At 50.5% G+C, this 23,039-nt stretch overlaps 1 protein-coding gene across 1 annotated transcript in view; it reads left to right on the forward strand.

Annotated features, from left to right (window-relative positions):
* Nucleotides 1–22,206, forward strand: part of ITGB5 (integrin subunit beta 5) — a 125,251-nt gene extending 103,045 nt beyond the window's left edge. Inside the window, exons 11-15 of the mRNA XM_004465814.5 lie at nt 12,242–12,464; nt 16,973–17,076; nt 18,919–19,038; nt 20,698–20,864; nt 21,479–22,206. Coding sequence (XP_004465871.2) covers nt 12,242–12,464; nt 16,973–17,076; nt 18,919–19,038; nt 20,698–20,864; nt 21,479–21,574 — 710 coding nt within the window. The 3' untranslated portion in view covers nt 21,575–22,206. The remainder of the gene's footprint in view (nt 1–12,241; nt 12,465–16,972; nt 17,077–18,918; nt 19,039–20,697; nt 20,865–21,478) is intronic.
* Nucleotides 22,207–23,039: the final 833 nt, after the last annotated feature.

Consider the following 23,039-nt stretch of genomic DNA (forward strand, 5'->3'; position numbering starts at 1 on the left):
CACTGAGAAATCAGATGCTAGGACCAGAAAAGAAAAGATCTCCTTTGAGAGGGCTCTATTGCTGTATCAGTCAAGGATCTCCAGAGAAACAGAACCAAGAGGATATTTGTGTACGTATGTGTCTGTCTGTCTATGCACTTATATATGGTATTCCCAATAGAATGTAGTATGTGTGTGTGTGTAAAGAGGGAGAGAGAGAGGTGTTAAGAGCCTCACACAATTGTGCAGGCTGAAGGTCTGAAATTTATAGGGTGGACTGACAGGTTAGTGATTCAGACAGGAGTTAGTGTTGCAGTCTTGAGACTGAAATTCTTCTTCAGGAAACCTCAATTTTTGTTCTTAAGGTCTTCCATTGATTGGATGAGCACCCCTCCTCCCCCCGTTATCAAGGACACTCTCTCCTTTATTTAAAAGTCAACTGGTTGTATATATTAACCACATCTACAAAATACTTTCACAGCAACATCAAGACTGGTGTTTGACCAAACAGCTGGGAACCATAGCCTAGTCAAGTTAACACATAAAATTAACCATCACAATTGCCTTTGACAGCTTTCTAGCCCATGCTGCCATCTCAAAAAGTAATTATGAGGTTTGAGGAGGCTTGGCTTAGACATTACCATCTTATTTGCATTGCAGTGGTAACATTTTATTGCTCAGATACAGAACACAAGATGAGGCCCAGCAAATGAGGGCAAAAGGTACAGAGCTTTAGAAGGCATTGCCTGTCGGAGAGCACCATCACTTGACCATGCCCAGGCTGGATCATTGACCAGTGGCTGGCCCTGCGACTGAGGATGTTCTCTCTGAAGAACTTTTTGCTAGAGAACTCTGAGCCATGTGCAAGAACAGTAGGGGAGTGCAAAGCCTATCATTTCTGCTTGACTGTGACCATGCCCTGCCAAGGGAAAGGAAATTTCTAGTCTTTTTCCCCCCATGTTGCCCTGAAGTCTCTGCATCTCACAGATATTTGTTAAGAATTTGATATGTTTCAAGACTCAATAATCGCATTTAATTTCTCTAAGTATCAATAATAATACTTCTGTTCCTTTTCTAGTTTCCGTCATTGGCTGTCCCCTTCTTACCCCCAACCCCCAGAGCTTGAGGCTTGCTCTAATGACACTCACAACCAGCGACATGTTCTGAGCATCTACTTAACTATATGCCTGACATCACACTATTGCATTCTCTGTCTGAGCAATAAAATATGACTACTGCAAAGCAAATGAGGCCTTAAGCCAAGACTCTCCAGACATCAACACTGTTTTTTGACATGGCATACTAGGCACTGGAAATATACCAATATTTTATTTTGATTGGGGTTCCAGGCTGATGAGATGAGGCAAACAATTCAACAAACAAGTGTATCAGTGAGCAAGTGATTTTATATCTATACTCTTCCTTCTTAAGTCTGCTGGTCAACTTGTAAACATGCTTAAATCTCTTCAGTCTTAGGAAGTGGAGAAGGGATTGAGGGAAGGAAGTAGACAGGGAGAGTGAGAGAGAGAGAAAGGAAGAGAAAGAGAAAAACCCTCCCATCAACCCCAGCCCCCACTCACTATTAGCTCCAGCCCCTCTTTCCTTCTTATGCACAGCCCTGTTTCTCAAAACAGTTGTTTGTACTCAATCACCTTCATTTATCAGTCCAGTCCACTTTATTTTTTTCCAAATTCTACTCAATTTATTCATTTTTTAAAGAATATTACATTAAAAAAATATGAGGTCCCCATTCACCCCCACCACCCCCACCCCACCTCTCCCCCCACAATAACACTGTCCCCCATCATCATGACACATCCATTGCATCTGGTGAGTACATCTCTGGGCATCGCTGCACCCCATGGCCTGTGGTCCACACCATAGCTCACACTCTCCCACGTTCCATCCAGTGGGCCATGGGAGGACATACAATGTCCGGCAATTGTCCCTGCAGCACCACTCAGGACATCGCCAAGTCCCGAAAATGCCTCCACATCTCATCTCTTCCTCCCATTCCCCGCACCCAGCAGCCACCATGGCCACTTTTTCCACACCAATGCCACATTTTCTCGATTATTAACCACAATAGTTCATGAATAGAATATCATTAGTCCACTCTAATCCTTACTGTATTCCTCCTTCCTGTGGACCTTGGCTTGGTTGTGTCCATTCCACATCTATGTCAAGAGGGGGCTTAAATTCCACATGGGTACTGTATGCAATCCTCCCGCTTTCAGTTGGAGGCACTCTAGGCTCCATGGTGTGGTGGTTGACATTCTTCAACTCCATGTTAGCTGAGTGGGGTAAGTCCAATAAATCAGAGTGTAGGAGCTGAAGTCTGTTGAGGCTCAGGGCCTGGCTATCATATTGTCAGGCCAGAGATTCAAATCCCCTAGATATATCTTAAACCTCAGCACCAACTACAATTCCAGTACAGTAGCATGAAAGGCTTGTGAAAAGAGATCACATCTGAGTCCAGCTCCATCACACAGAAACACCAGCTCCAAAGAAGGGCCAACTGACATGGCAGTGAACCCCATCTGCCATGATCATAGAACCTGTGGGTCTCTTTAGTCCTCAAAAGGACCAATACCTGGGGTTGTATCTACTTTATCTGTCTCTGAGACTCTGCTCAGGTGTGCATAAGGGCAATCCTTCTGACAACCTCCAGACTCTTTTTTAGAGACTCATAGCCATATAAACTCATTTGTCCTTTCCATTTCCCCCTTACTTTAGGTCAAACAGCATTTTTAACTCCTGTTATTATATGTAGACAGGGATATTCTGCTGGTCCGCGTTGAACCTTTAATTCAAGGTCATTTTCTAGTTATGTCATCAGCTGGTACTTGGTAGTGATCCCTTGGTGCCAGGGAGGCTCATCCCTGGGTGTCATGCTGGGGGGAAGGCATTGCATTTACATGCTGAGTTTGGCTTCGAACCAGTCCACTTTAGATTCATCTCTGTGGTTCCATCAAAATAGATCTTCCAGGTCTCTCAATGACCTTGGCTTAATAAACCTAACAGAGTTTTTCAGCCTTCCTCTTTCTTGACTTCTCAGCAAGAGATTAAAAAAAAAACAAAACAGTTTACCATGCAGTCCTTCTTGAAATGCTCTCGTCCTACTTTCAGTCACTCCTTTGTAGTCTCCTTTGAAGGATACCTCTCCTCTGGCTACCCATTCAGTGTTGAAGTAGTTCGAGGCTTGGTCTTAACCATCTTCTCACTCCATGTTCTCTGTCTCTAGGGAACCTCACCCATGCCCAGACCTTCAGTTACCCTTATGTTGCTAAGGCTTGCTTCAGAGTCTTCTTTATCTACTTCTTAACATCTCCACTTGTATGTCTTAAAGGCATCTCACTCTCAGAATGTCACAGACTGCACTCATGGTTTGCCTCCCAGCCATGGTTCTCTTCTGATTCTCCTTATCGCCACCGTTCATTCAGTTTTGCAAGCCAGAAACCCAGGACCATCCTTCATCCCACTCCTCCTCAGCTCCTTCATCCCATCTAGCACCAAGGCTTATCCATTGGCCTCTTATATGTCTTCTCTCCATCTCCACCACCACCATCCTAATCTAGTTACCAAATTATTTTTCACATTACAGCCAAAGTGATTGTTTCAAAACCAAAATCTGCACACGTCCAGCACCTTGTAGAGACTGTGAGTATTTTAGAATGGCCAGAACCTGGGATCCCCAGGCAAGAGGGAAGAGGTGAAGAGACTCAAGAGGTAGGCTGGGATGTTGGGCCATGAGTGGCCTTGTATGCTGTGCATAAATTATAAATATGGAAGCTATACTTTAGGTGATAAGGTGCCATTGAAGAATTTTAGCAAAACAATGGCATTACATGGTTTACATTTTTAAAAAATGATGGTGAAGACCAATAGAAACTGATTTGGAGGAAGGGGTAGACCATAATATGGGAAATCAACAAGGAGAAGGCAGCAGTGGCCCATGTGAGGCTCTCAGCTCCCATCAAGTGACAGGAGTTTATTGTAAGGTCATTTGGAACCTAAAAGATAAGCCCAGCCCTCAGGCCTTTCACCCCCCCACACATAATCCATCCTCCTCCCCTCCCTCCCTCCCTCCCTCCCTCCCATCCATCCATCCATCCATTCATCCATCCATCCATCCATCCATCCATCCATCCATCCATCCATCCATTCATCCATCCAGACATACAACAAGCCCATAATCTGGCCCCTTCCTACCAATTCTAGTATATTTCTCTTTCCCTTTCACCTACTTCTCTTTTAGGCTACCCACTCTCCCTATTCATCCTTACAAATTCACCTCCCAATACATTCAATTGTTTGCACCCAGTCCTCTTTCCTCTACTAACACAAAACCTTTAGTTTAACCTAGGCTGTCATTACATGTGCCTAGGCTCACCCAGATCACCCCCTGCACTGACCTTGAACAGGAGTATGTCAGGGGTATAGGAACCATAAAGGTCATCTATGAAGAACAAAATGGAGGTCGGGAGAGATTAAGTGAGCAGTGATGAAAAGAGCCAGCCTTGTGGATGGGTCTGTTGCACATTTTAAACATATTTAACTATACCTCATCCTACGTTGCCTTGAGCATTAATCACTTGTGTGGTGCATTTTGTTTTCTATCACTTAATCATGACTGGATTTACTGGAGGGGCAATACTGTGTACTGGTTAGGAATATCGGCTCTGGAGTCAACAGCTGTGGTTCCCATCCCAGCCCTGCCACCTACCTGCTATTAGACCTCTCTGTGCCTTCACATCAGCAAGAATTAGAGTACTAATTGTACCCATTGCACTGGGTTATTGGGAGGACTAATGAGATAATCTATGTAAAGTGCTTAGAATGATGCCTGACCTATTTTAAGTATTCAATAAATTTTTGCTCTTATTAAGAGATTTTAGTGGGTTGATGTCTCAGTAAAATTATTTTTCTTGAAGGCAATAAACAATAACAGGAAGCCATACATTTTTCCTTTGTTGCACATTTGCAAAGAATTTCCCCAATCCTCTAAGATAGACAAGGCACTGTCCCTCCTTGATGAATGAGGAAACCAGACTGTCACTCAGAGCCGGTGAGTGGGTAGCTGAGATTGCACAGTAGCGCTTGCTCAGCAAATGCTTCCCTGACCAAAGCAGTTCCCAAGGAGTTTCAAAAAAGAATGACAAGATTAGACCGAGCTGAGCAGGGAAGACGTTCTGCCAGAGCCGAGCTCTGGGTTTTTTTTAAGCAAGAGAGTGCTGTGTTGTCTTTGGGGAGGAACAACTCTCGTTGGCAAAGTTTTTCAACTGATAACTCATCCTTGGAGAAATAATGCTGTCTTTATGCGCTCAGGACACCCAGGCGAGTTTTCAGCAGCTGACTTCTCTCCTGGCCCTGGAGGTTTGCTGGGTGAGTGCTGAGGCGCCTAGCCCGGGCCGGGAACATATCCTGTGCGCTTCAGAAATCACCCTTCTCATATCTGTGGAACCAAAGTTAGTGCATGGAAGGGGAGGGGAAGGAGGTGGGGCAGGGGCCAGACTTGGTGTCACTCTAAGAATCCTGGGCAGCACAAGCAAGCAGAGAAGCCTGAGGACACGGGGAGGGCTCATTATGTAACACCAACCTGCTTGTCAACAATGAGCCAGGAATCTTGGAGGATTTCTGCCTTCCTGTTCAAAGGCCCCAGACACAGGCCGCGTCCCTTGGAGGTCTGTGTATCTGTTTGGTGAGAGATTCCCAGAGGGGATGGAAGCTGCTGCTGAGGGAAGCAAGGGAAGCCACAGTACATTCCAGAGCTGGAGACGATTTTGAACCAGCTATGGAGAGATGATTTGTGTGCTGAGGATCTGATGTGCCCAGCTGTGGCCTGGGGCTGGCCAGGCATGGGGCAGAGAACCACTTCTCATTTTTGTCCCCAGTTCCCAGGCTGGCTCCTTCCTTTCTGCAGCCCCGCCGCCCTCAGGCAAGTCTTTGCAGGTTTAAAAGCTCCCATGAGGTTACCTGAGGCACATCCCATCTTAAGCGAGAGCAGAACGTGCACCCCCCTCTCACCCTCCAAGAAGGCTGACTCCCAGCTCTTCCTCCCCTTCCCCAGTGTAATAATAAAAACAGCAACAATAATCACCGTAGCTGGTGTTTACTGAACACTTACTATACACAGACACTGGTCAAAGTACTTTAGGCAGGTTCACTGACTTAATTCATACAACCTCCCTACGAGAGGGGCACTTTTATTAGCCCATCTGAAAATAGGGAGACCTTTGATGCCAGTTACTGTTGGGAAGTAGCAGATCCAGGAGTCCACCCCACGCACCCAGTTCCTTAATCCGGTGCTAATCCCTACATGCTCCTGCTCTGTTTTCCAAATGTTTCCTTGTATTCCTTGTTTCTTACAGCTCATGTTCCCTGGTAAACAGGCTCCTCTTCATCCACAAACTTATACAGAAGTCCCAGGCCCTTTTTTTCCTGAAACTGGTGGTCCTGAAAGCACCAGTGGGCCTGCCCTCCACCCCCACCCCCGGTCAGTGCTCGCTCAGCTCCGCAATGATGCTTCCAGACGTTTCTTTTTCTCCCCTATTACTGCCCCAGGATTGCCACAACAAATTACCATACACTGGGTAGATGAAGCCACCAAAATGTATGGTCTCCTAGTTCTGGAGGCCAGAAGTCCTAAATCAAAGTGTCAGCATGCCAGGCTGTCATCAGGGACACCAAGGAAAGAATTCTTTGCTTCTTCTTAGCTTCTGGCAGCTCCTACAAATCCTTGGAGTTCCTTGTCTTGGGGCTGCATCGCTCCAGCCCGTCTCCATCATCACATGGCTTTCTTCCCTGTGCGTCCGTAGCTCTGTGTCCAAATCTCCCTTTCATTTCTCTTACAAGACACCAGTCATTGAACTTAGGGTCCTCCTTAATTCCGTATGGCTTCATCTTAACTTGATTCCATTGCAAAGATCCCATTTCTGTATTAGACCACATGCACAGGTATTGCGGGCTAGGGCTTGAACAATACCCACTTCAGCCCCCTTGAACTCCCATCTTTGCTGTCCTGCCATCCTGCCATGTGATCCTTGACTTTTCCACGTTGCTGTCATCTGCTGACCTCTCAGACACCCCTTCATTCTCTGTAGACCTCAGTACCCGCCTCCCACCCCTTCCTCTCCACCCCTTCCTCTCCACCCCAAGTGCTGCTGTGCAGATTGCCTTGACTTTGCCCACATGCTATCCAGTGCCTGGGTCTCCGAGCTCCTTGGATGCTCAGCTCCCATGGCAGTCACAGCAATTCCAGCTGCCAGGGACCCCAGATGCCCGAGACCTCATAAGGGGCTTTACCTGCAATAGCACTGATATTTCTAACAACGTTCCCGCACAGAAGACATTGTCCTCATTTACATGTAAGGTAGCGGATCACCAGAGGGTCTAAGGACTTGCCCGGGGTGACCTAGTGAATGCAGGAACAGGGGCTTCTCACACAGCCGCCATGCCGGGACCTGGACGTTACCCTACCTCCACTGCTGGAACCCCGCCCCTCTGCTCACCAGCCTGCTTTTCTCCCGTGACTTCTCGGCTGGGATCTCCTTAGAGTTTGCCACCTCCTTGATGTCCCTGTTCCCCACCCACACTTCTCTCTTCAGAATCTTTCTCTTTAATCAGAAGAATGCACAGCTATAGCCCACCTTCAAAGTCTCTGGTTGCCCCTGCCTGCCATCTTCCTTTCCCTACACAACCAGATCTCTGGGTACCATCTTCATTCGTTGTCACCACTTGTTCATCCCTATGCAGCTGGGATGCCCCCCACACCACTTCACAGACATTCCTCCACCAGCAAGTGGTGAAATCAGTAGCACCTGGAGGGTTTGCCCTTGTTGACCTCGCAGTGAGGTTGTGGACACTGACTTCCTCTCACCATCTCCTTTGGCTTCCAGGCCACTGGCTTCCCTCCTTCCTCTCCAGCAGCTCCTCCTGCGCCTGCTTCACGGACGCCCCCTCCTCTGAATATCCAGCATTCTATTTCATGAAAGGAGACGAGGGGCCACGTCTTGGCCCACAGCCCACACAAGCACTGCTTTGCTGATGGAAGGCTGTTGAATTCTGTAGAGCTGAAATTCTGTATAAATAGGCACATTTACAACTTCCGGTCCATTTAGCTATCAATCAGTCCCAGCAAAGGCAGTACTAATAATAACTTGCACGTGTGTAGCAATTCACAGCTTATAAAGTGCTTTCACATGCCCTTAAATATCCCTATGTGCAATAAAAATATTTTCATGTCTGCACAATATTAAGTGCTCTTCATTAAACTCAACCGGCTTTGCCAGGGTGTTGTGCGGGATCATTAGAAGCTAGGCTTGGTTTGGTGAAGAACCCTTGCTTACACCCTCTGGGCACTGTCAGCTGGGATCAGGTTCCCGTTCCCAGTTACCCCATTCAGTTCCACTGGTGATTGGTAAGTTACTGGTCCTTGGGACAGGCGGCAAGTGGCCCTTGTCATTTTAATGCTCTGTGTTCCTAGTAGGGCATTACAAGAGGCTAAGGGCTGACTCAAAAGATGTGGGGTATCTCAGAGCATGCAAGTAGAGGGAAGGGCTGGCCAAGGTCAATGGCAGGGTCTGAGCCATTTGGATTAGGATTAGGATACAATGTGGCCAGACTCATCTATATGGGTCAAGCTTTCCTATGAGGACTTGGAAGCTTTAGACCAAGATGTTAAATAAGTTGTATCTTGAGTGCCACCTACCAGTTTGTAGAGCCAGCTTGGAGTACTGAGCTGAGGAGGATTCTGAGGCCAAGCCTAGGCTCCCTAGAAAAGAATTCCTTAATTAGATAGCCATGTCTGCTGGGGTGTGAAGGAGGACCTGGTGGCAGGTGCCACATCTTTGACATAGCTGCTTTAAGCTGACTTTGAGAGGCAATGAACTACTTCACCTTGTAAACTCAACTGGGACTATCTTGTGAGTCATCCAGGATAAGAATTTTGGAATTCATGTGGCTTTAGCAATTGCACCAAGTGTGAAACCTGGGGCTTCTTTCCTGGTTGGATTGCTGCCCTAGCTACATTGCAGGTTCTCTGCACACAGTTTCTTACTCATAGTGTCATTTCTGCACACAAGCATTGTGGAGGGTTTGGGGAAAGTCTTGTGTCTCTGGTGATGGGTCCTGTCACCCTCCAAGAAACTACAATGACCTCTGGTGAATCTTCAACTCCCAGTCTTTCCTGCCCTCTACCCCTAACTCCTGAATTTTTGAATCCCAGATCTGATGCACCCTTCATTGCCCATGGGCTAGAACTCTGGGGCCTGTAAGAATCAGACTTACCAAAGCAGGTGGGTTTACTTGCTGATCAGCTGTTGTGGTGGAAACTACAGAGTAACAGCACCTCCTCCTGGCTGGCCGTCATCCTTCAGGGAGCAGACCTCTTCATGGAGACACCCAGTCACCATGGGAAGCAAATGTCCCTTCAACACACATACATGTATTCACCCGAAACCCAAACCCTTCACAGAATAATGTACTACCTCTTCTCCAAAGTTTGATACTTGGTACTATGTCTTGGGTTATATCTGGAGAATCTGTTATTGCCAGCGAAAACAATTAGAGCAAGAAGGAAAATGACACCCACCATCTCAAGCAAAATGGTCCCCCTGGCCTGGCCTGGATACCGGGTTTGTTGCATGTAAATTTGGCACTGACCATGCCTTTTACTCTTTGTACTTTTGCTTTATGGGATGGTATAATGCACAAGTCATCAGAGAGTGCCAGGGCCATGTTAAAAACCTACTCCCTGAAGTGCACTGATGTCCTCAACTCACTCTGAAATGCATTTAAAAGATACATGGCTGGCTGGATAGACAGATGGATCAGTACGTGATAAAGCCAGATGTGACATATTCATGGCACAGTCTGGGTGGTGGGGATATGGACTTGCACTATACAATTCTTTTAACCCTGCTGCAGGCTTGGAAATTTTCATAATAAAATGCTGGGACAGGTAATTACGCCTGACAGTGAACAATTTTAATTTAAAACAGGCTCTTGAGCGCTGTGGCCCCTGAGGCCCAAGGGTGGGGGTGTTGTGGGGACTGGAGCCGTTTCATTCGGGAAGCTTTCCTGCCGGGGACAGTGTCCTGCCAGGGCTTGAAACTGTGCTGCGCCTGGACCTGCTGAAGGCAGGGCGGGGTGTGTGGCCTCCCAGCCCTCTCCTGCCTCCGGATTGAGCACCCCTGAGCAGCAGCGGCTTCTGCCCTCTCCTGTGCCTCTCACAGCACGCCAGCTTCTAAGCAGTTAGAACTGCATTCCACAGCCTCCTCCCGGCCTGGTCTGGCTCTCCTCTCCTCCCCCAGAGGCTGGCCACAGGCCGCAGCCCGCCTGCTCGAGGGCATGCCCGCTCTGCCTAGCGCAGTGTTTGCCCCATGGCGCTGAGCCCCTGGGGGAGCCATGAGGCTGCGGGCCCGGAGGCTCGGGAGGCCTGGCCTTCCAGATGGTCTCCCTGCCACCTGCGGGCTCAGGCAGCTCGAGCAGGGCAGGCGGGGGGAAGAACGTGGAGGGGAAAGAGGCTCTCTGGAGTTAGAGTCTGATCATTCTAGCACATTCATTGGTAGTCCCAGCGAAGCTGCTGGGATCCACCCACCAGGATAACTGATTCAGCTGTGGAGGTAAAATGTTAGGACCCCTCTCCTCCCTGGATGACTCCCCCTCCCACCCCCAGCTCCTACCCAGTCCCTGGTCTCTCGCTAGTATAGGTGGTGTGTAGTGAGAACAAACTCATGCTTTTATTACTTCAGCCTTAGCAAAATGGTATCTAGAAGGAAAACATACTGCAAAAATACTGAAAGTAAATTTTTTACAAATTAAGTGTCATTTTTCACACTGCTTCCTGCCTCTGATAACTTAGAAAATCAAGAATCCCGTCAGGCTGTTGAACCCATCGGAAGAGGGTGCCGTTCCCGTGCTTTTGCACACACACGCACGCACACAGACACCCACGCCCACATGTGCTCCTCTGCTCAGGTGATGGCCCTGGCCTCTCAGAACCTCCAGGTGACGGCCAGCCCCATGCCTGGGCAGGCTGTGGCGGGGGCCCCTCCTCAGGGGCGAGTAGGGCTGGCCCAGCAGGTGCCCATCTGGCTCAGGCCGTGCTCGTTCTCCTCCTAAGAGGCAGCGGGTCCTGGAGTTCAGACTGTAGACTTGGAGCCAGACTCCCTGGGCTGAGCCCTGGCCCCACTGCCACGAGCCATCTGCCCATCAAGAAGCCGCTCTGCCTTTCTGAAACTAAGCAGCAGCACTTGTAAATGAGGATGATAATACCTGCCTCAGAGGGTTGTTCTAAGAATGACTTGAGTTCATATGTATAAAGCACTTACAGCAGTGCCTGGCACACATACAGGAAGGGCTACATAAGTCTTGGCTGCTGCTGCTGCTCTCGGCATGTGCTCCTGAATAATTCCTTTCTGGGTTATGGGTCCCGAGGCTAGAGGAAGAATTCAGCATCTGAGAAGGACTGAGAGAGACTGTGTTAGTTTCCTCTTGTTGCTGTAACAGATTACCACAAATTTAGTGACTTGAAACCATGCAGATTTATTCTCTGGACATCAGAAATCCAAAATCAGTTGCATTGGTCTGAGGTCATCATATTGGCAGGATTGAGCTCTCTCTAGTGGCTCTAAAGAAGAATCCATTTCTATGCCTTTTCCAGCTTCTAGAGCTACATTCCTTGCATTCCTTGACAGTGGCTCCTTCCTTCATCTTCGGAGCCAGCAGCATAACACCTTTCTTCTGTCATCACATTGCCATCTTCTTCTCTAGTCAGATTTTCCTCTGTCTCCCTCTTGTAAGGACCCTGTGGTTGCATTTAGGCCCATCCAGATAATTCAGGATAATCTCCCTCTCCCAAAATCTTTAACGTAATCGCATCTGCAGAGTCCCTTTTGCCATGGATGTAACATTCCTAGGTTCTGGGGATCAGGGAGGGGACATATCTGGGAGCCATTTTTCACACAACTGAGGCAGAAAGAAGCTCTGCTTGGTTCTGGTCCTGGGATGGGACTTGACTGAGTTCCACACTTACTTTGAGTGCCACCCCAGACCCAGCCAGGTCCCCAAGATGCCAGCACCCTGCTGTCACTCCATATCAGCACAAGCCTTTCCCTGTGTCTCCCCAAAAAGTTCCTGGGCACAGAGTCAGCATCTCCTTCTCTGGCATCTCTAGTGCCTGGTACGTGGTGGCCCTCAGCAGTTCTGTGTTCATGCACAACGCCAGGGGGACCCTGATGTGCCACGTGTGTCCTTTCAGGCCATGGCGAGTGTCACTGTGGAGAGTGCAAGTGCCATGCAGGTTACATTGGGGACAACTGTAACTGCTCGACAGACATCAGCACATGCCGGGCCAAGGATGGCCAGGTCTGCAGTGACCGCGGGCACTGCGTCTGTGGGCAGTGCCAGTGCACGGAGCCAGGAGCCTTTGGCGAGACATGCGAGAAGTGCCCCACCTGCCCTGATGCTTGCAGTTCCAAGAGGTAAGAGCCACCCCACCATGCCCACCTAAAAGTGCCTACACCCCGTCCACAGCCCCTCTAGCTCCAGCTTCCCACCCAGACCAGGGCCAGCTGCTCAACTCCCCAACTCCACCAGTCTTCCAGGCCTTGAGGGAAGCCAAAGTCTTATTAATATTAACTAAGCCAGGGAAGCCGACTTGGCCCAGTGGTTAGGGCGTCCGTCTACCACACAGGAGGTCCACGGTTCAAACCCCAGGCCTCCTTGACCTGTGTGGAGCTGGCCCGTGCGCAGTGCTGATGCACACAAGGAGTGCCCTGCCATGCAGGGGTGTCCCCTGCGTAGGGGAGCCCCATGTGCAAGGAGTGCGCCCTGTAAGGAGAGCCGCCCACTGCAAAACCCAGTGCAAAACAAAGTGCAGCCTGCCCAGGAATGGTGCCGCACACACGGAGAGCTTACACAACAAGATGATGCAACAAAAAGAAACACAGATTCCCGGTGCTGCTAAGGATAGAAGCGGTCACAGAAAAACACACAGCGAGTGGACACAGAGAACAGACAACAGCGGGGGGCAGGGGGAATAAATAAAAAATAAATATTTAAAAAAAAAAGTTAACTAAGCCAGCATTTTCCCAAATAGTGTCTTTGAAATGTTGTTTTGTATATGTTTTTTTTTAGTAAAAAAATAAAAAACACCACTATTCTATCCCTCGACAAGTTTAGAAATTACCTGGATACTGAGTTAAATGAAATTAAACTGGTTTGGATACCAAAACAGCATTTCTCAAAGCCTTTAGTGTGCTATGGTGAATTTCCAAAAGGAGGTAGAGTAGACATCTTTTTTTCAAATGAATTTGATCTCCCCATTCACATTTAGGAAATGCTGTTCTAAACAAAACATAATCAGAAGGAAAAGACACCTGACCTAGATAAGGCATGCCAGAAACAAACTGCAGTGGATTTTGAATTTTCTGCTCCATTTATGCAGATAATGTAGCTCTGACTTGCACTGCTGCTGCTGCAGGAATTGTCACTGTCAGGCAGCCCACGTTGCCCCCTCCCAACCCCGCCGCCCTTCACACGCTGCAACAGGGCGAGTGCAAGGGAATTTAAGAAACCAGGGCTGGACGGCCTTTGAAACTGGCTGGACAAACAGCAGTGGCACGGTTCCCCTTGCTAAGGGGCCGGGAGGGAGGAAAGCAGGGACACAGATCATCAGAAACAGATAATAAGAATACAAAGGTCGTTTCTCTTTGGCAAGGGAATGCAACTGCGATTTTCTTTTGGCAGCTTTCCCTTCCAAATGTCTGGCTCAGGCTGATAATGAAATGAGTTCATGCTCTCTGAGCCTGCTGTGGCTGCTGGTCAGGCTGTGCACAGAAATGTTCTGGGTGCAGCAAAAAACCAACTCCCGGGTGAACTGTTTTGCCACAAATAATCCAGGAGTGGGTAATTGAAAACTGGCTGCTGTTCAAGAGACACGATAGACAGGGTCAGGTTTTATTTTGTTTAATTGGGGGAGAAGGGGGAAGAAAAACAGATCTGCTTTCACACCTGCTAAGAGTGAAGAGACAACAGAAATGCAAGCAGACACGTCGAGGAGGAGGAGGTGAGGATCCGGGCACTGGAGCCGCGTCGCTCTGCTCAGCCGGAGCCCTGGAATCACAGCAGTGTTTACAGCTGGAGCCCAAGGGGGGTACCTCCCCCATCCGACTCCCACCCACAGAGCACTTTTGAGTATATGTTCCCCGTCCTTGGGACATATTGGGCTGGGGGTGGGGGGAGGAAGTTGGGACAAACACACAGGGAATGGATCAAAATAGAGGCAGCCTGTCTTCCCCTCCCATGGAGAAGCAAGGCAGCTCAGGATCGGCCCCGAGGTTTAAAGCATTTACTTTCTAGAAGACAAGGACTTGTTAATTTACTTTTTTATCCGTTAAGCAATACCAAAGGAGCAAGGAGAGCTAAGAAATGCCATAAGGGAACCTCAATTTCTTGAGTTCTCTGTCTCTTGGCTATACTTGACTCTGTCTCTTTCATAGCCTAGCTGCAGTTTTTTGGTTTTTTATGTCATTTTTAAATAAAGTCCCTTTGATGACGGCTTATGTAGGGCTGGTCTACCTGCTGCTCTGCTGTGCACCACCAGGTCTTGAATACCCTTTGTACTTTTTTCTCCTGGTGTTTCAGAGCAGCCAATCTCCACTCTCTAGAACCAACTAAACACACCCTCCACCTTGGGTGAGTTCACACTCAGCCCCAGCTGAGTTCAATTAACGGGCTCTCAGAAAAATCTCTCCCAGCAACTTGGTGGTGTTTTTTTTAAAAGCCAGACTTCTTTTAATACAGGTCTACAATATATATTATGAGTTTCAACATGGGGCATACAAATTAGGCTGCTATGTCCATATGGATCATTAGGAAAGCTTCCTGGAAGCGGCCCAGAGCTGTGGTTTAATGACACAGCTGTGGATGCGGCAGGGCAAGTCCTAGCTGGGACCGGAAGCAGCCAGCCCTCTTTGCAATGTGTTGATCCAGGAGTCTGGAGGAGAGGCTGCCGGGAGAATGAATGGCTGGGGGTGCTAGCCTAGAGCTGGAACCACCAGCCCAAAGCTGGAGCCACCCTCCCTGGCCCCCAGCCAGGCCTCAGCGGTCCGTTCTCGGGGCTCTCGCTAGTCAGGGAGAATAGGAGCATTACCAACTTCTGCTTCTGCTTCTAACTCCAGAATGTTTCCATGAAGTCAGTCCCAGGAGACTGGGGTTTTGTGGCCAATTTTGGGAGGGTCGAATTCTTCAACACATTAGAACCCTCTTAAAATCTTGTTTTCCCTTCATGATTGATCTGCTCGCTTGCCCAGTCCTTCTTAATGTTTAGAAAGTATGTAGGGACTTGGGAAGGGCTTGTCTGAGAGGCAGAGCACTTGGGCACTGGTCCCACTGACATCTCTTGGGCCTCATTTTTCTTATCAGTACAATAAGGGGGATTTAACAAAATGATCTCTGTGCTTCCTTCCAGCTCTGAGGTTCCATTCCACAGTTTTCCATATGGAACCCTTTTAGCAATTGGCCTCTTAATCCCAAGTAAATTTAAAAAAAGATAATAGTAAAGACCACGCATCGCCTCTATATTTTTGCCAGAGAGTTTTCCAGACACACAGTCCCTTTAGGGCCTACAGGCCTGGGGCGTGAGCAGGGCAGGTGTCTCCGTGGGTGATGGAGGCTCTGTGAGGGCCGCCCGTCCTCTGGTGCCAGGGTTCAGGTGCAGGGGGGCAGTGGCCCTCCCCAGCACACCAGGCTCTTGAGTCCTAACCCAGTTTCCTGAGGAAGCCCCTGTTTTGGGGCTCTCACCCCCCTTACAGACCTGTGAGCACCACTGCATCATCAAGGCCCCAAAAGGTAAACGTCAGCTTGGTTGTCGTGCCCCAGCCCGTTCCTCCCTAGAATTCCGTTCTCACCCCCTATGTAGGCCTGGCCCTGTCGCACAGTCCACCAGAGGACTCGGGGACCCTCCTTCCCCTTCCACAGTGAGCTCGACAGGCCCATAGTCAAAGCCTAGCTCCGCTGGCCCAGTGTCCTCAGGAGGCTTCTTCTGCTAGACGTAAATGAAGGTGGATAGAGTGTCCGAAACTGGGTTTTGGCTGTGTGAAGTATAATCAGTAACCATTGACTGGGCATTTTAAGTGGGCACCCTTGTCTGCTTCAGCTGTTGGCCTGAGGCGTGGGGGGAGGAGTCTCCCAGTGTCTCTTTTTGGCTCCTACTCCTTTTTCTCCAGAAGGTCCTGTTAAAATAGGTTCCCTGGCAAGTAGCCTCCACCAAAGCCTAGTGTAGACCCACTAACAGGTAAGTGGAGAGCAGGGCCCTCTGGGGAGCGGCCCGGGGCAGTGGGCTCTGTCTGGGAAGGAGACCTGGACTAAGGGCAGTGACTCTCGGCCATCCCTGTGCACCAGCCTCCCCAGGGGCTCAGGCCCTGGCCCGCAGCGGGGAAGTCCACGGTGCGCTCGGGCCCAGCACTGGTATTTTCTCTTTAAAGGCCCCTGGAGATTCTGATGTGCGGGAGTGTTGAGAATCCTGCCCTGGGTGATGACTAGGGTGGGATTCCTGGGAATCGGGCAGTGTAGGGCTTCCAAGCACTGGCTGTGGGAGCGTGGGGGCCCCGCGGCGGCCTGGAATACAGTATCCCCCAGAAACTTCTTGCTTGGAGTGGACTCCTCCGTCAGGCATGTGACGCACCAGAGCGCAGATGGATTTGGCTTCTGGTGTCAGAATGTGAAAGGTCTACAAGAAAACCGATCCGTAGACCAAACATGCCTCTGAATTCCCGTGTTCTTCTCAGAATCCTCTGGCTTTCTTGCGTAACAGCAACAAGACGACAGAGCAGAAACATTCCCTGAAGCCAAACATCAGAAGGTGGGGAGAAATTAAGGACTTCAGGGGCCCAGCAGGGGCTCAGGCCCACCCCCAGGGCTGGAATCTACACTGTTGGGAGCTCAGTTCTATGTGTAAATATTCACATTTATTTCCTGTCTTCCATAGAGAGTGCGTTGAGTGCTTGCTGCTTCACTCAGGGAAACCAGCTGTCAACCAGACGTGCCAGAACTATTGCAAGGACGAGGTGGTCACGTGGGTGGACACCATTGGTGAGTGTGCCAGTGGGCCCTGAACAGCTGCCCACTGTGGAATCCTGGCAGACATCTAGAGATTTTCCCTCCCAGGGGACTACCTTCCGAGCCGCATGGTACAGAGGGGAGTAGTTTTAGTCTTGCATTAGGAAGCTCAGCCAAGGATTCCTTAGCACAGTGAACCAGAGTGACTCAGGGTATGCGAAGGCTTGGGATACCTGTGCTGGCGCATAAATCCCAGCTGTTCCAGGGTATGCGACCTCCTTGTTCCCTAACGTGTTAGACTTCCTATCCGTCTGCCTCCCTGGGTTTGACCCACTGCTCTGGCCAAATCATGGCCTCTAAGTAGGTTGAGTCATTTATTCAGCCAACATGTGTTTATTGAGTATCTACTACGTGCCAAGTGCTGTACTAGCCCCTGGGGAGACATTGGGCCTATACCACAATCCAGTCTCTCACACGCACGTTTTCCTGCCCCTGCTTCTGTCTTGCTACTTAGGGCCAGGCTCACATCACATTGTTGTGTGCACACCTGGAGAAGTTGCCCTTCACCAGGTACACACGGTCAGAAAGGGAAAAAAGATGCTTTCTTTTAGGGGGCTTTGCTGTGGCCCCCTCAGTGATTCACTTGATTGGTAGTAGTTATAGCTATTGCTGCACAGCTGCTTCTAAATCCAGCCCTCTGAGATAAATCAGTTGCATCACAGAGATCATTTATGTTCTAATTCACAATTTATTCTTTTCCTTCCTTCTCTTAGGCAATTTTTTCATGTACACACACACTCCCGCTCACCCAGAGCAAGAGGATGACTAGAGAGCTGAGAGAAAAACATTTAAAAGTTATCTTTGTTCATAAAGCTGAATAAGTCCAGTCCATCCTGTTTGAAAACCACACTAATTTGTCTGGTTCCAGACTGCAATTGCGTAGAGCAACAAGGTTGAAAAGGCAGGAGCTGGAAAGCATTTCATGTCACAATACTAACCTCGAGTTGTTATTCAGGATCCATTTGCCTTTGCTGCCTCATTTCCTACCATTCACCTCCCTCTTCCTTCACACTTTCCCCCCCTTCCTTGTTCTTCTGAAAATAACCCGTCTGGCCCTTTTCCCAGGGAAGCCTTGGAATGCAAACGGTTGTGATACCCGCCCTCCGGGTGGCAGCAGTGTGGGGCGGGGCAGGAGCCAGGGCAGCTGGAGGAAGGGGGCGTCTACCTGGACGCTGGAGGCCAGGGCTGTGCACTGGCGCCGCCGCAGCAGGAAACAGTCTGACCTCCTGCTGGCGCACCCCTCCTCATGCCGCAGGCACTGCTGGGGTGCCCGTGTCTTTTCCAAAGCCCCTGTGGTTCTTTCTGGTTTCACAGCCCAGGAAGCAGTGGCTGACTCTTGGCCTCAGCGGCCAGCTCTCAGCCTGCGTGGACACACGGAAGCACGACTGTTTCCCAAATGTGAACCCTCAGGCCTCCAGGGGGTCGGGGTGGCTCCTTCTTTTCACTGTCCCTTTAGTTTCCTTGGCCCTTTAATTTCATCCCTCTCCCCCCTTCTCTGCGCCCCGAGCGTGAAGGGCTGCTTTTATTTCATCCAGCCCAGGGACCATTGCAGTGCTTTGAAGATCCCCTAATGCACTCCACATGTCCCCCACATCTGAAGGAATCAGCGTTCCCCAGAGCAATCTAAAACTCAGTGCCTGGGCCTGCGTTCTGCATGTGAGAAACCTAAAAGCACCTTTAAAGGCTCGGCCTCCCCGTCCCGACCCTGCTCTCCCCCCACCATGCTATCCCTCCTCAGAGGCACTCTCTCCCCCACGTCCGTCGGCAACTCTGGATTGCTCGGGAGACAGGAAGTTTCTGCATGGTTTCTTCCAGCGAGTGATGACCAGGAGGCTGTGCTGTGTTTCTACAAAACTGCCATGGATTGCGTCATGATGTTCACCTACGCCGAGCTCCCCAGTGGCAAGTCCAACATGACGGTGCTCAGGGAGCCAGGTGGGTGAGAGCCCGGCCCTGGCTGCCCCCACAGTGGCTATGCCCCACTGAACCGTGAGGCTCTGATTTTTTTTTTTCTTCCTTAAACAATGGGAATGTATTTATAGGCTTATGGTTTTGAGGCTGGGAGAAGCATCAACAAGGCTATGTTTTCTCCCTGAAGTCTGTGGCATTCCAGGATCCCGGGCTGCTGCCGGGGAATCTTGGTCCCTGGCTTTTCTTTCACATGGCCACGCACGTGGCAGTGACTTCTTTCTCTTCAGGGTTCTGATGGTTTCCAGCCTTCCAGCTTCTGGCTGCTTCCTGTGGCTTCTCAGGACTTCTGCTTGTGATGCTCTGGGGATAGCACCCCTTCTTGCCTCACTGCCCCTTCCAAACTATGGAGTGAGGAGGGCTATAACTCCTTCAAAAGATCAGGAACTAAGGCTGCCCCTATTCTCTCCCAGAGTTCAAAAGAACGGTGCCCCTAGGGGTCCACTGCCAGGGCAGAGCTCTACAGTTGAGGCAGGGGTGGGAGTGATTGGAGAAATGGGAACCGCAGGAGGATGGGCCCTGCCCTTGGGAGTTTCTCACCTTTTGGAGGAGATGGAGCATGGGGTGGAGATAACCACAACACTCCCAACCCACACAGGAAGCTGCGTGGCTAAGGAGTGAGGAGCTGCTGTGCTGTGCAGGGAGGGTGCCGGCCGTCTGCACAGCGGGGCTGGGTGGGGCATTGCTCGAGCCAGGGAACATCCGAGTGCAGAGAGCCTGGCCGGGCTGCTGCCGCTTCCCAGGCTGGGTTCCAAGGGCAGGGCACTGGGCCGGGCACTCCCGCAGCTGCCGCCCTCAGTTCCCTGGGCCACTGAGGGGGGCACGCTTTAATCCAGACGCAGACCATTCTGCCTCGTGCTTTGTGCCCCCTTGCAGGAATTGGGATTTCTGGTATTGCCCCTTTTACTCTTCTCTGGAGGGAAATGGGCTAAGCAGACATATAGTGCTCTCTTGAACTCACAACACTGAAAACTGGTTTTCCAAATTGGGCTGGACCACATGATGCGCCGTCCCAGGGCCAGAGGCAGAAGGGAAGTGCGGTACCAGCCCAGAAGGCTGTCTGTATGAAGGAGGCTTTGTTTCCAAGGGTTGCCTTTGCGGTTCTTTGAAAATAAGCACATTTGCTCCGTGGGGCTCTGCACTAAGGGCTTACAAATGTTGGCTGGCCCCTGGCCCAGCCCTGGGTGGAAGTGGCTTCGTGAAACCTCTTGCCTTCACAGTCTGCTCTTGAAACTATTTACATGAAAGTTGCGATATTGTCCAGCATCCCACGCTGGGATGGGCCAGCCTGGGGCTTGGACACGGCACGCTGAGGGAAGTTCAGCGGTATATACACAGCGTGGGGGAAAGTGCGGTTGCCCCTGACAGTCTCATCTAGACTTCGCCATAGACTTGCTGTGTGACCTCGGACAGTCACCATGCCTCTTTAATCACTCACTCTCTGTCCATTGGGGAAAGCTTCCTGTCTACCCAAGACTCCCAGAGACAACAGCAAGGATCTAAAGAGAGAGCAGGGAAGACCTTTGGAAGGGAGGCATCCCTTTGATCTCAGATATGCCCGAGGTGCAGGGGTGAGGGCTGCAGCGTGCGGGGGGGCTCTGCTCACTGTCCCCTGGTCTCCTCCAGAGTGCGGCTCCTCCCCCAACGTCACGACCATCCTCCTGGCCGTGGTGGGCAGCATCCTCCTGATTGGGATTGCGCTCCTGGCCATCTGGAAGCTCCTCGTCACCATCCATGACCGGAGAGAGTTTGCAAAGTTTCAGAGTGAGCGATCCAGGGCACGCTACGAAATGGTAAGCCACGTAGCCATGCCGCGGGGCCAGTGGGAAGGTGGGAGGAGAAGAAACTTCAAGGCTAGAGGTACTGCTGAGTTGGAGCAAGGCATGAAGGACCGCGACACATCTTTGACATTAAAAATAAAGAAACAGAACCCCAAGGGCTGGGCTCAGTTCCGTCCAGCAAGAATGATGACCCGGCCCCTGGGGCGCAAGGTGCCCGCACAGAGCCTGCACCAGGCCAGGTCAGGAGCCCATGGCGCCGAGGCAGGAGGCGCAGCCTCAGCCGGGGAGGGGGAGTCTTGTCTCGCCTGGTGTGCGGCAGGCTCCTGAAGAACTGAGCACATAGTAAGCACCCACTGAGTACTCGGAGTTAGTTTCTGATAGCATTGGAAGGGACTTTAGAGACCCTCTGAGCCCACCGCGCGTTCCAGAGGGGAAGGCTTAAAGCTCAGGGAGGGGAGGGGTCTCCCCAGGGATGCAGAGCGAGCTGGAGGCCGAGCCCGTCGGGAGCACGAGGCTGGCGACTCCCAGCGGGTCTCCGTGCCTGACTTAGGTGGGGCCTCCAGACCCCGGGTCTGTCTGTTTAAATGACTGCGCTAACACATCCTCTTCCCTTCCGTGTTCTGTAGGCTTCAAACCCTCTGTATAGAAAGCCCATCTCCACACACACCGTGGATTTCACCTTCAACAAGTTCAACAGATCCTACAACGGCACCGTGGATTGACGGCTCCTCCTCCGAGGGGTGGACAGGTACTCACGAAAAAGTCGAAGACTGACACGCCTGGACGATTGCTAGCCTTGATCATAGCTCCCGAGGTAGGAAAGCACAGAGAAGACCTTCACGGGACCCCGGGCGAGGAGCCCCCTGCCTGCGCAGGAAGAGGCCCCTGGCCGTGCCACCTGGCTGTGGGGCCAGAGCCGTGCCAGGCTGGCCCTGCCCTCCGAGCCTGGGAACAGGGGGCCTTGGCGCCTCGGGCCTTCCCACCACGCCCAGCTTGCTGTCTCCTGAGCTGCGGAGCTGCTGGCTGCCTCTCCCTTCCCCGAGGGCCAGAGCGGAAGGCAGGCTATTGGGAAGTGTCAGAAGGTAAAACCAGCACACAGCCTGACTTTTTTCATCACGGTGGTTGTTATAGGGTTTAGTTCTGTTTACAGGCACATGTCTGCCTGGTGGCTATGCCTTGCACATGGGTTTTGGTGATGGGATTGTTGAGATGCCTGTTGAAGGCACACTGTTTGCAAATGTCAGTTGTTTTTTTTCCCCCTCTCTGTTCCGTGTTTGCTCTATAACAAAAGAGGAAGAGATTGTTTGGGATTGAAAGTAAAGATTAAAACCAAAAAAATCTTGCTTTTGCCTGACACTTTCTAAGATGGTGTGTGTTCCTTTCAAATGGGAGGAGGGGGTGTTGAGTGGTGCCGAGTGGGATTTCGGGGTGATGTATTTCCTCAGGAAAACCAACACAAGCCAGCCCAACACACCAGCCCAGGGGTCTCCAAACAGGCCTTCGAGAAGGTGCTCGGGGCAATCGAGGTGACACACGGCAGGTCTGAGCAGGTGCCTTTGGACCCTTCCAGCTTTTGCTTGGAAAAACAACTGTAGGCTGATAACTGTGAAAATGACCCGTCTGGCCTCCCTCCAGAGGTGATGAGACTGGAACAGACTGTGTAGGTGAGGAAGGCCGAGCTGTGGTTTCCACACAGGATCACTTTTGCACATTGTGATGATGACAGTCCTCTTCCAGTGCCTGCTCCCCGACCAGACCCCTGCCTCCACCTGGGCCCGAAGTGCAACACCCATTTCAGCTTTTTTTCCAGCAAGGCACTGACGTTCCCCTCAGATTCCCATATCCAGGATGGAAGAGATCCCAGAGGTTGTCTGATCCATTCCCCTTATTTATAGAAAAGGAAATTGAGTCTCTGGGCGGCAAAGGGACTTGCCCAAGTGTCAGGAGGCTCATTCATGACAAACTGGCGCTGAGGCCCAGGTCTCAGGACCAGCCGGAGAGCTGCTCTCTTAATCCCTGTTCTTTCTTGCTAAACTCTCATTTATGAGCCTTTTTTTTTCTTATTGGCATCACTTCAAGGCTGTCACGCTTTGATTCCAAATTCATCTGTTCTCAGACTTGGCAAACACTTAAGACAAATGTCTATCGGTAAATCGGGCCTATACCTGGGGCAAAAATGCACAGATC

Source organism: Dasypus novemcinctus, chromosome 4, assembly GCF_030445035.2.
Source record: "Dasypus novemcinctus isolate mDasNov1 chromosome 4, mDasNov1.1.hap2, whole genome shotgun sequence".
NCBI lineage: Eukaryota > Metazoa > Chordata > Mammalia > Cingulata > Dasypodidae > Dasypus > Dasypus novemcinctus.